Source organism: Ctenopharyngodon idella, chromosome 21 (assembly GCF_019924925.1).
Source record: "Ctenopharyngodon idella isolate HZGC_01 chromosome 21, HZGC01, whole genome shotgun sequence".
Lineage (NCBI taxonomy): Eukaryota > Metazoa > Chordata > Actinopteri > Cypriniformes > Xenocyprididae > Ctenopharyngodon > Ctenopharyngodon idella.
The window spans coordinates 22,939,886-22,952,020 of NC_067240.1; the positions used below are offsets into that span (position 1 = coordinate 22,939,886).

At 37.8% G+C, this 12,135-nt stretch overlaps 2 protein-coding genes across 4 annotated transcripts in view; one reads left to right on the forward strand and one right to left on the reverse strand.

Moving 5' to 3' along the window:
* Nucleotides 1–8,326, reverse strand: part of gemin5 (gem (nuclear organelle) associated protein 5) — a 33,072-nt gene extending 24,746 nt beyond the window's left edge. For 2 of the 3 annotated variants that reach the window (XM_051878088.1, XM_051878086.1), the window contains exons 1-7: nucleotides 8,060–8,325; nucleotides 7,822–7,976; nucleotides 5,896–6,077; nucleotides 5,641–5,792; nucleotides 2,006–2,107; nucleotides 1,771–1,903; nucleotides 803–965 (exon numbers count right to left, since the gene is read on the reverse strand). In XM_051878088.1, the coding sequence (XP_051734048.1) occupies nucleotides 803–965; nucleotides 1,771–1,903; nucleotides 2,006–2,107; nucleotides 5,641–5,792; nucleotides 5,896–6,077; nucleotides 7,822–7,976; nucleotides 8,060–8,201 (1,029 nt within the window). In that variant the 5' untranslated portion in view covers nucleotides 8,202–8,325. Of the gene's footprint in view, nucleotides 1–802; nucleotides 966–1,770; nucleotides 1,904–2,005; nucleotides 2,108–5,640; nucleotides 5,793–5,895; nucleotides 6,078–7,821; nucleotides 7,977–8,059 lie in introns of all 3 variants that reach the window. The other variant, XM_051878087.1, reaches the window with a different exon arrangement.
* Nucleotides 8,327–8,870: 544 nt separating this feature from the next.
* Nucleotides 8,871–11,921, forward strand: mrpl22 (mitochondrial ribosomal protein L22). Its single transcript, XM_051878098.1, has 7 exons — nucleotides 8,871–8,992; nucleotides 9,090–9,132; nucleotides 9,300–9,435; nucleotides 9,529–9,594; nucleotides 9,693–9,770; nucleotides 9,908–9,977; nucleotides 11,630–11,921. Exons 1-7 carry the CDS (start codon nucleotides 8,965–8,967, stop codon nucleotides 11,836–11,838), a joined length of 630 nt encoding a protein of 209 aa, XP_051734058.1. The 5' UTR covers nucleotides 8,871–8,964; the 3' UTR covers nucleotides 11,839–11,921.
* The last annotated feature ends 214 nt before the right edge of the window (nucleotides 11,922–12,135 follow it).

The window sequence follows — 12,135 nt, forward strand, 5'->3', positions numbered from 1 at the left end:
ATTATTAAAAAGACGCTGAAGCTGCGGCTGAAATCGGTCACTTGTTCACACATTTACAATTTTTTTTGTGGTGAAAGGCACATAGTGCACTATATAGGGGATAGGGAACGATTCAGACAGTGTAAATATGCTTTCCATTGGGGCGAATGAAGTCTGGTTTCACGTTAGTGTCACGCAAACCACAGCAGCGTGCACATAGTCTGCATGATAGCACAGAGCGGATCATATGCACAAGTCGGCGCATACCAGAAAACGTATCAGACCCATTTGAATTCTGCACAGAATGCTATATTTTATAGTGATATGGAGGAGATTAGGATGAGAAGCGGTTTTACCAAGCACAACGGCTCAGGCTGAGCTGTGATATAATCGAAACACTATTGGGTAATTTAAAAAGGGGGGAGGAGCTGTTCGATATGTCCCACCCTGTCTTCCTGTTTCCGTAGAAGTTATGTCATGTCAACACATTGAATAATGCTGTGCATTTCAAGGCACTTCAGTGGGCCTTTAAGATTTTTTTTTTTTTTTTTTAAGAAATAGACATAATTATGCATTATATATTTACGTCTCACACATGAGGAGAATGTTACTTATCATCACAATAATTTTTTGTATCACAATATACTGATGATACTCATATGATACTGAAAGATTATCACATTTCAATTCCATGGTAATATCATACCACAATTTTAGTAAACTGTATTTTTGTAAGGAGTAATAAAGGTATTTATTCTGTGTTGTGTTAGCGGAGTTTGCTGAAAACAGTTTACAAGCACATATTAACAGAAGAATGCCTCACCTCTCTGTCCATTGAGGTGCTGAGCAGAAGTTCTCTGTCCCCTGAGCAAAACGAGCTCATGTTGAAGACGATACGGCTGTGATTCTGTCCATCTGGGGAACTGCCCAACAGACTCCACTTCTGCTTGCCTGACTTCATGAGATCCCACATTACCATCTCACCGCTGCACGACAACATTTACAGTGAGTCGACTCATGTTCGTTTACTACAAAACATCCTCCGACACACAATGGGCCTCATTCATGAAACACGAGCAGAACGAATGTGTGTGTAAATCGTTCGTAAATTTCAGATTCATGAAAATGTTTGTATTTTAAAAATGTTAGTTGGTACGAAAAAAATTTATACCTGCTCCCTACCACATGTAAATGGTGCGTAAAACATTTGAACGTTTTGTATTCTTTTAGGCAAACTGATAACACTAAATTTTGACCATCCTACTTGTACAACGACTGAACAACAATGGAGAAGTTAAACTAGTAACACGTTACTGCCGCAACCAGAGCGTCTCAGCTGGAAAACACTGCACCTCCAAAGTGCTTTCAAGCGCCACCAGCTGGCCGTTTACAAAAGAGCACCAGGCATTTTTTCAGCTGACTAAAAACACTTTGATGGACACATGGCATATGGCCTATTACTCTCTTTTGCATTTATGCAATATACTGGAGCCAAATCTGATTCCACAGCGTTCCTGGACACATCATTTACATGGTTGTAATTCATAGGCGGGGATTATGCTAATTATGAATAAGCGTGCACGCGCAGCCTATTTACGAATGATTGGAATTCATTAACATACACGAGTTTAACTAACAAATCTGATGTTTACGAAGCGTTTGTGAATTCAGAGGAGAGTTTTCGGGAAGGTCCGTTTTACACGCAAATTACTCCGAATTTACTCACTCATTTTTAAGAAAGTTCATGAATTAGGCCCAATAACCGTTTGGAACACATCTACACAACCATACCCGAAACAGCTGGACACAATCTGTGAAGGTCTTCTTTTAGGCCAGTGGACTGTCAGCCAAAGTCTTTCCTTCAATGCTGGATCAACTCCCACTCCTCGTCTTTTCAGGAAGGGAAGTTTCAGGGTCATTACACCTGAAAGGAGACACACGGTGACCTAAATGACACTGCACCTGAAAGCTACTATAAACCAGTTTTGTCTGTGCAATCTTTGGGTAATGAATCTCTCTTTGTCACCTTTGCCTCTGGCTGTGCTCCATATCCGCACGGTCTGATCACGACTACCCGAGGCCAGGTAACACCCCTCTTCTGCTCCCTCTGTCGCCCCACTGCCTCCATCTACGGGAAGAGTCAAGGACGTGTCACTTATTATTTTGTCCAATCTATTTTTATCCAAAACTTTTTTGACAGCCGAACTCCTTAGACATAAAATATTTAAATTAAGCTACCCCCTGAGTTTTTAGTGAATTTTTAACATTTATCAACACACGTTCACAGTTCTTTGATGTCAGGTAATGGTCACATGGTTCACACTTGGGCTCATTCTTTACAGGAACCAACTGACACTAGTTACAACAGATATATGCATGTTTTAAATTCTTCATTTTCAAATGTAAAAAGTTCAAGGGTTTGAGCGTTAAATTCTCAAGCTTTTATTGGAAACATTAACAAAAATGTCGGAAATTACACAAATGTAAATATACAGTAAATGAAGTGAACCTAGTGCACATTTTGTTCCCAAATGCACAGCGCAAAGTAGAGATAAAGTTTGTGAGAAGCAGCATTTACTGTGAACAGAGTCGCTCTCTAAACATGCCATTTTAAGCTGCTTGCATGTAAATGAACGAGGTGACTGTTATTTTAGTTTCATTGAGATACTATTATAGTTTTTAATTAATATTTTGAATCTGTTTTTATTTTTATATTTTCTGTTTTCATGTTTTAGGTATGTTTTATGTTGAACCTGTTGAAGTCCACTATATGGTGAAAAAACCTGGAATGTTTTCCTCAAAAAACAATTTCTTTTCGACTGAAGATAGAAAGACATAAACATCTTGGATGACATGGGGGTGAGTAAATTATCAGGAAATTTTAATTCTGAAGTGAACTAATCCTTTAACCGAGCTGCTGAGCGTGCTCCATGCATGTAAATGATAACAGCACAAAACACAAAAATACACAAAACACAAAGGGTTTCCAATAACGTGCATTTGGGAATGCATAAACAAACAACACATGCAGAAACTGAGTTTGTGTGGAGCAGCATTTACTGTGAATGGAGCCGCTCTGACACCAGGTTCACACATACTTTGGTTGCAGTGCACATGCAGTATGTATTGCAGTACATATGCAGTGCAGAAGCAGCACGGGCTCATATGTGCTTTCACATGTGACTCGTTTGCAGTGCGCAACTGATCCGCAACTGTACACCACAAACACAATAAATTTATTCATTACTTTTATTTCAAATCTAAAAGTTGCCACTGAAAATGTTTGTCAACATTGTGATTCTCTTTGTACACAGTATAGAATCTTTCATAGATGTATTCATGTTTAAACACATTCAATTTAAACAACGTATTATTCAATTCATTACTTCTATATAGATTTATATATTTAGTTGCTCAAGCAAGTGACAAAACATTTAAACAAATGTTAAAATCACAAACATTTTAAATCAAAACTTAAATTGACAAAAACAGCCAACTCATGCCTTTTCTTTTGCATTTAAATCTTTATACAAGAAAAACAATGTTTTTCCACCTCCACAAAGAGACGAGTGCGACCCATTATGTCGCCTTTTTTATCTAAATGTGAGGTGTAGTTTTCCTTGCTTTACCCTGGGCAAAAAAAAACATGTGTTGACTTGTGAAACACAGTAGAGTTTAATTCTATGCATTTATGTTAAAATTACTACATTTCTGTGTCAATCCATTTTTATTTTCAGCATGTGCAGTGCAGCACAAAAAAACTTTAATAAAACTTTAATATGCTTATTAATATTTAAAAAAAAAACTTGTGCCTGCCAAAAGTCATGTGGTGCAACGAACATGCAGAAAAAGAAAAGAAAGAAAAAACAGGAAATGACATAGAGAGGACCCCTGCAGACCCTCATGACTGTGTGTCAAAGTCAATAAAATATCAGATATGTAGCCTTTTATGACAAGGCAAGGTTAGTTGAGGTTGTGAAATGTCATGTGGTGTGATTCCCCAAAAACTTAAATGGTAATAAGTCTAAGTCACAACATCTAGCTACTGGGGTGCCTCAGGGCTCAGTGCTTGGACCACTTCTCTTCTCCATCTACAAATCATCACTAGGAACTCTCATTCAGAAACATGTTTTTTCCTATCACTGCTATGCTGATGATACACAACTCTACCTCTCATTCCAGCCAGATGATCCAGCTGTAGCTTCTCACATCTCAGTCTGCCTGACAATCATTTCTTGCTGGATGAAAGACCACTACCTTCAACTCAACCTTGCAAAGACAGAACTGCTTGTGGTCTCAGCCAACCCAACACTTTATCACAACTTCTCCATTCAGCTAGGTTCAACCTTGGAGTTGTGATCAATGATCAGTTAAACTTCACAGACCACATTGCTAGAACTGCCTGGTCCTGCAGATTTGCCTTATACAACATTAGGAAGATCAGGCCCTTCCTATCAAAGTATGCTACAAAAGTCCAAGCTCTTGTTCTATCCAGACTGGACTATTGTAAAGCTCCCTTGGCAGGACTTCCAGCAAGCACTGTCAAACCTCTGCAATGATCCAGAATGCAGCAAGAGTGGTCTTTAACGAACAGAAGAGAGCACGTCACACCTCTCTTCATCAACTTGCACTGGTTGCCAATTGCCGCTTGCATTAAATTCACTGATGTTTGCCTACAGAACAACCACTGTCTCAGCACCCCTGGACCCAAACTCACTACTTCATACTTATGTGCCCTCCAGAAGCTTGCATTCTGCAAGTAAACGGCACCTTGTGGAGCCATCCCAAAGGGGCACCAAATCACTTTCACCGACCTTTACCTGGACTGCTGCCTGCTGGTGGAATGACCTTCTTAATTTAACCCGAGCAGCTGAATCTTTAGCCATTTTAAAGAAATGGCTGAAAACGCATCTTTTTCATCAACACTTGACCCAATACTTAATTAATAATAATAATAATAATAATTTGTTACATTTATAAAGCGCTTTTCTGGGTATTCAAAGCGCTTTACATATGGAAGGGGGAATCTCCTCAACCACCACCAAAGTGCAGCATCCACCTGGATGATGCGATGGCAGCCATATTGCACCAGAACGCCCACCACACACCAGCTTATTGGTGGAGAGAAGACAGAGTGATGAAGCCAATCAGTATATGGGGATGATTAGGAGGCCATGATGGACAGAGGCCAATGGGGAAATTTGGCCAGGATGTCAGGGTTACACCCCTGCTCTTTTTGAAGGACATCCTGGGATTTTTAACGACCACAGAGAGTCAGGACCTCGGTTTAACGTCTCATCCGAAGGACGGTGCTTTTTGACAGTATCGTGTCCCCATCACTATACTGGGGTGTTAGGACCCACACAGACCACAGGGTGAGCACCCCCTGCTGGCCTCACTAACACCTCTTCCAGCAGCAACCTAGTTTTCCCAGGAAGTCTCCCATCCAGGTACTAACCAGGCTCAGCCCTGCTTAGCTTCAACGGGCAACCAGTCTTGGGCTACAGGGTGATATGGCTGCTGGCAGACATTAATACTAACACTTGTTAATACTAACAAGAAACCTTGCTACGTGTACTGTGCTAGTCACTTGTATCTGCCAAATGATTAAATGTAAATGTAATAACTGACTGAGGAAAAATGGATCTTCAAGTTGCTTACCTGCATTGTCTTCTGATCGTCCGTACAGAGGCTCTTCTCTGGGTCGAGGGCACCATGCCAACGCGTGAATCTCATCATCATGCCCCCTCAGCCGATGGATCACCTCCCCTTTCTTACTGATGTCTATTACTACTATCATTCCATCCTTATACCTTTAGGAGGAGGCATATACAATTAGCAAGCATCGCTAATTAGTCAGGATCTTTCTAGGATCACAATGAAAGCACATTAAATAATAATATAATGAGCCTCTACCCCACTGCGATGTAGTTTTCCTCATGTGGAGAGCAGGATAAGCAGAAGATTGTTCGGGGTTCAGGGAAGAAGCTCTGGGTGTCATTACTGCTGAACCAATAGCACACCACGATGCCCTTCTCATCTCCTGTGACCAGCAGAAGTTTCTGCACCGGAGACCAGTGGACTGCAGAGATGGTGCTCTGTTCAAACACAAACACAGTCACCACCATTTACATTTGCTGATCATGTTTTATGCCTTGCAAACTTAAAAAGTTGGTATTTTGTCACCATGAAATCAAAATGGACAATTCTTATTTTTATGGAATATTGTAGTGTTTCTAGAAAATATTCAGTGCACATTATTTTTTAAATTCACGTGTCCTTGTAATATGTAATCAAAATGGACAACATTAAGTGCCTAGAAAGCACTTTTTCTCATTTGAGAAGTCACTTCACCTGGATATATGTCAGTAATGTAACTTCACACATATTCTTCTTTTTTAAATATATAGCAAAGTTAGTTATGATTTTATGGTTGTCATGAAGTTATATTATAGATGAACTATAGTGTTACTGCAAATTAAAAATATAAATTTAAACAAAACCCTAAAGCTCCCACAATTGCCGTTTCATGTTGAATGTTGTTGAATCTAATTTAAATGTCACCAGTGTGAAATTTTCTGACAGATGAGGTTGTCAAAAGTACTTTTGATAGTCTTAAAATTGGTAGAAAATTAGAAACTAATTATGTTTTGCATTGTTTGCACACCATTTTTTAGCAAAAGTAGTTATGATTTTATGGTTGTCATGGAGTTACATAATAGTAGAGTTGAGGTACTTGGACTCAGACTGCGATTATGAATGAACTTGGATGCACTTGGGTGGACTTGACACGGACTCAGACATTTTGGACTTTTTTTTACCAATTACAGTTGAATCCACATTATGTTTAACTCAAAATCAATTGGTCTTGGACTTGGACTCGACAAGGTGGACTCGGACCAAACATAGATGTAAAATTTCCAGCAAAAGCTACTATAAGTCTTCTGCAAATTAAAAATATAAATCTTAAAGGGATAGTTCACCCAAAAATGAAATTTCTGTCATAATTTACTCACCCTCAAGTAGTTCCAAACCTGTATGAATCTTTGTTCTGCTGTACACAAAGGAAGATATTTGGAAGAATGTCAGTAACCAAAGATCTCAGGCCCACATTTACTTCCATATAGGAAAAATAAATACTATGGTAGTCAATGGGGGGCGAGATCTGTTTGGTTGGTGTTCAGCAGAACAAAGAAATTCATACAGGGTTGGAACTACCTGAGGTGAACTATCCCTTTACAAAACTAACCAAACAAACAAACAAACAAACAAAAAAAACTCTAAAATTGCAAACTTTATAAAGAAAACATGTTTAATGAAAAGCATAAATAAATATTTATAGAGTAACTATCATTTTAGTCTTTAACAGTTATAGAGAAACTATTAACAATTAGCAAACGTCAACGATCCAATCGTTGGATATTAGTTACATTATGTAAAATTTCCTGATGTTACGGAAAATTAAAAATCTAAATCTATAAAAAAAAACTAAAATTGCAAACTTTAGTAAAGAAAAATTGTTTAATGAAAAATATAAATAAATATTTAATGTGTAACTATTATAGTTACTCTAAATGTATATGTATAATAATTATTTATATTTAGACATTTAAAATATGCTGATAAAAAATAACATGTAGTTAGTTAGTTAGTTGTGGAGGCAGTGTAAATGTTGGCAGGGCAATTACAAATCGTATTGTTGAGTCCTGAAGTTATACTTTTGCCACCGTCTATGGTAAAAGTGAAAATGTGCAGACAGAAAACTGCTGTTTAGTACAATCTAGAACAACGTGTGAGCCAGTCACAACTCTATAAAGCATGACAGGGAAAATATTCACTCACTTGGTGGACATTGTGCTCTTTCAGCAGAATTTTCTGCTCAGAATCCCAGATTTTGACTGTCTTGTCGTCTGAAGTGCTGGCACAAATGTGTTCTTGACCATCATGGGAGCAAAATGCAAAACCAGAAACTCTTTCAGTGTGTCCACTGAGTTCACCTGTAGAAATAAGGACTGGTCGGATCAGATCGATGTGATTTTGCAAAAGCAAAGCATTGAATGAAAGCACCCTGGGCTCTTACCTGTGATTGCTGGAGATGCTGCGGTCACATTTAGCAGATAAATTGTATTCTTTGCTCCAAAACCCAGTACTCCCTTTCCATTTATGTCACTGCAGCGTGAACAGTACCAGTTTGGAGAGGCTGGCAGATGTCTTTGGTGCATTATAAAGAGCAAATGATCGCTGCATCAAGATTAAAGAATAAATATACGGATGGTGACAGACAGTGAATTCACTTCTCACATGTACTCATGCTGCCGAAAACACACCAGCTGCCGAATAACGACAGCGTGTGTTGTAAAAATTATACGGAACGCGAGAAGGGACCGCAGAGACAGTCAAATCTTTTTTTTTAAGACCAACATATTCAATAGTTATTTTGGTAGGAAAACATATTAGTGAGCCTTATTTGTAATTAGAATATGTTAGTCGGAAACAATCCAACAATTAATAATAAAAAGCATAACTTTAAACTCATTTGCAGTGGCATTTGCCGTAAAGCACAGCGTCGTAAAATATTTAACCATTCTCATTTCCGAGAATCGGTTCTTTTGGACAGTTCGTTCCAAAGAACCGGTTCGAAACACAATTTTAGCGATTCTTTTGTATGCTTCAGTACGTGACATCCTAGTGTGGCATATTACCTACTCTAAAACGTTCCAGTAAAGCTATGTAGGCACTTACTGACGTTTTTCTATTTAATTGGGAATATATTGTAATTTAATATGAGACTGTTCTGTTGTTGCAGCCGATTCAGCTCATAAAACGCAACGTCCTTAACAACTTACATATTTGTATTGACATCGAAAAATACTACAATTCACTTACATATTTTTTGACTGACCGGCGTGTGTTCAACCGACTCATCAAAAAGATCTGAATCAAAAGAACGATTCCCTCACGAATCAGACATCTCTAATAATCAATATGGCGGCCTCCGCAGTGACATGGGCTGGTGAGTCAAATCAAATATACTTACTTTGTATTTATATTTATTTAGGTATTTCAGTTGCTTTTGATTTAACCTGGAATTATATGAACATTATTGACAGGTTTAGCCTCCATTGGTCGTGCTTGTGGACATATTCGCTCTAGGTAAGAAAATCCCATGCAGTTGCTGTGCGCAGGAAAGGACACAGATTGTGTCTATCTAGATAGCTATCTGGTTAAATAGTATTTCTGGGCATCAAATAGGTCGCTAGGTTTTGAGACACAGCCTATGTATTCTCTAATGTTTTTCAATCTGTTTCTCTTTTCATCAGGTTGCTTGGATCTTCATCCGCGTTATCTCAGGTGTCATGTCTTCACACAAGCCCAGAGTTAAACAGCAAACACTGGGAAAGGAGAAATCTGATTGTATATCCACCACAACAGAAAGATGAACCACGCAGGCCAGCTGTTAGTAATTCATTTAATTAACTTTTACACTATGTGAATGAAGTTCGTTAAATTATGCTGGGTTTGACTTGTGTTTTTGTTTGTGTGGAATAGGAGATCCATCACTGCAGACGTCAGATTAAATACAGCAAAGACAAGATGTGGTACTTGGCTAAATTGGTGAGTGATATATGTTGGAAAAATGACATATGGAGTAATGATGATGATGATGATATAAAGTTGGTTGCATTATTTTAGTGATGAATGTGTTTTTACAGATCAGAGGTATGACCATTGACCAGGCACTTACTCAGCTCGAGTTCAATGACAAGAAAGGAGCTAAAATAGTCAAAGAGGTAAAAGATACAATTATATGAATTGAAAATGTCTTTTGAACTGCTCAAATAATATTGATTAAAAGATGTTTGCTGTGAAAACATATAATGTCATACAAAATCTGTTTCGGAAGTTAAAGGGTTAAACTGTGTTAAAGGTTCTTTTGGAAGCTCAGGACATGGCGGTCAAGAATCACAATGTGGAATACAAATCAAATCTATATATTGGTAAGTCACAAACATGCCAAACATTAACATTAAAGCTATTAGTACACGTTTACATTTTTTTTACTATGGAGTTATTTTTGTCTTTATTGTGCATCCTTTTTTATTTTTTGTACATTTTTAACTATAAAAATATAATTAAAAGTACAAGATTATAAAAAAAAAAATCTGTAAACATTACCCTGCTTTCATTAGCATCTGTCATTCATAAGCGACCTATCCATAGAGCTTAAACTTTTCATTAAACTAAAAAATAATTCACTTAGCAAAAAAGGTGCTTTGACGTTCTTGCAAAAAAAAAAAAAAAATGTTTGCAAGCTAAACAGTTTTAAACTCAAATGAAATTTAAAAAAAAGTTTTGAGCAAAAATGTTTTGAATGTTTGAGGAAAAAAATAATTGTTTCCATCTGGTATTAAGATGCGTTTTGGTCCACTTTTCAACCACTTCCAGAGGTAGTCGAAAACGCATTTGACCGGATTGCTTTCGTAGTGGAAACGCTCGTGGTTGAATGTGTTTGAACAGCCACTAAAGACCACCTACTCTTCTCCTACTAACTGACGTAATGCGTAAACATTATGGAAAGAGTGCTAGTCAGATGGGATTTAAACTTTGTCAGCTGAAGACCCAAGTTTGGTTTGAAGATGAAAAACATACCAAGCACAATGTTCTCTCGCCATTCCTGATTTCTGTACACACTCCGGCCGTTCATGTGGCTTTCAGAGCATAAATGAAAGCTGCTGATCTCCATATGTTTTCTCATCATTTCTGGGCGCGTTCATATGTAAATTGCGTGATCTTATTTCGTCCATTGTATCGAAAGATCTGAAAAACCCCTGGAAACAGGGCTTTGTACTACACAGTATGTTGAGACGGAGGCGCAGAAAGCACTATAGCATGATACAACGATATTTCTTCAAAAGCAGATCTTTGAGACCTTTCAATCGTCTACAAACAAAATCGCACACACTTATAAGAATGTTAATTTCGGACTGCTCAAATGTCCAAACCCCGCCTAAAGTACTGCAATGGAAAACACTCGGACACTGATTGTAAAATAATGTTCCAAAACAAATATACTAGGTCTAAGTGGAGCATGTTACAATTTTTCTCAAAAATTACTTCAAATTTAATTCAAGCGCTTTCAAGGACCAATAATTGTTTTTGTACTTTCCAGGCCTTGAATTCATGTGTCTGAAATTCAAGTACTTTTAAGTACTTTCAAGGCGCATGGGAACCCTGATCTTCATTCATGGCATGTTTCTCCTGTTTTCCTCATCAGTCTTGTTGGAAATGATGAGGCTGTTTCATCCGATTTAAAACTAGTTTAATCATTGAGTGTTTTGTAGTTTGTAAATGAGAGGTATGTGTCGAATTGAAACGCTTCTCACTAGATGTCGCAACACTTTTTAATAATGGTGACCGGGAATAAACGCAGCTCCTTTAAGCTTTCGTTCCATTATCCACTGGGCCGTGCTGCGTAGTTCAAAGTAAACTAGTGAAACACATGAAAACCACGCTATTTGTTCTGTATTTGTTGTTACTGACCAAGAAAAACTTGGATTGAATGTCATTTGATAATCATGGCTGTTGGTGTTCGAAGTAAACCAGTCATTCTAACAGTTGAATTATATTTTCTTCGGTCTGACTTCTACAGCTGAATCGTTCTCTGGCAAGGGCAAATACCTGAAGCGCATTCGTTATCATGGACGTGGCATGTTCGGCATCATGGACAAAGTGCACTGCCACTACTTCGTAAAGCTTGTTGAAGGGGTGCCGCCCAAAGTCGAGCAGAAGACAGGATTCGACCAGGCCAAGGAGTATGTGGAGCAACTGAGGAACCGAACAATTATTCACTCACTGTAGTGTAAAATTACCCTTGGTTTTTTTATTTGTTATTGTGTTCATGTAAATAATAATTGAAGAATAAAGAAATCATGCCAAGTACATTTTGTTTAATCTTGTGGTTCAATGTGTATACCTGTGTATACACGTGTATATAATATATACAGTGCCCTCTGTAAGTATTGGAACAGTAAAGACAAAATTGCTATGTTAGCTGTGGTGTCAAGACATCTACAAATATGATTAAAAGATTAATATGAGGCAGAAGTACAGAATGTCACATTTTATTATTGACTGTTTCAACACAAAACATTTTAC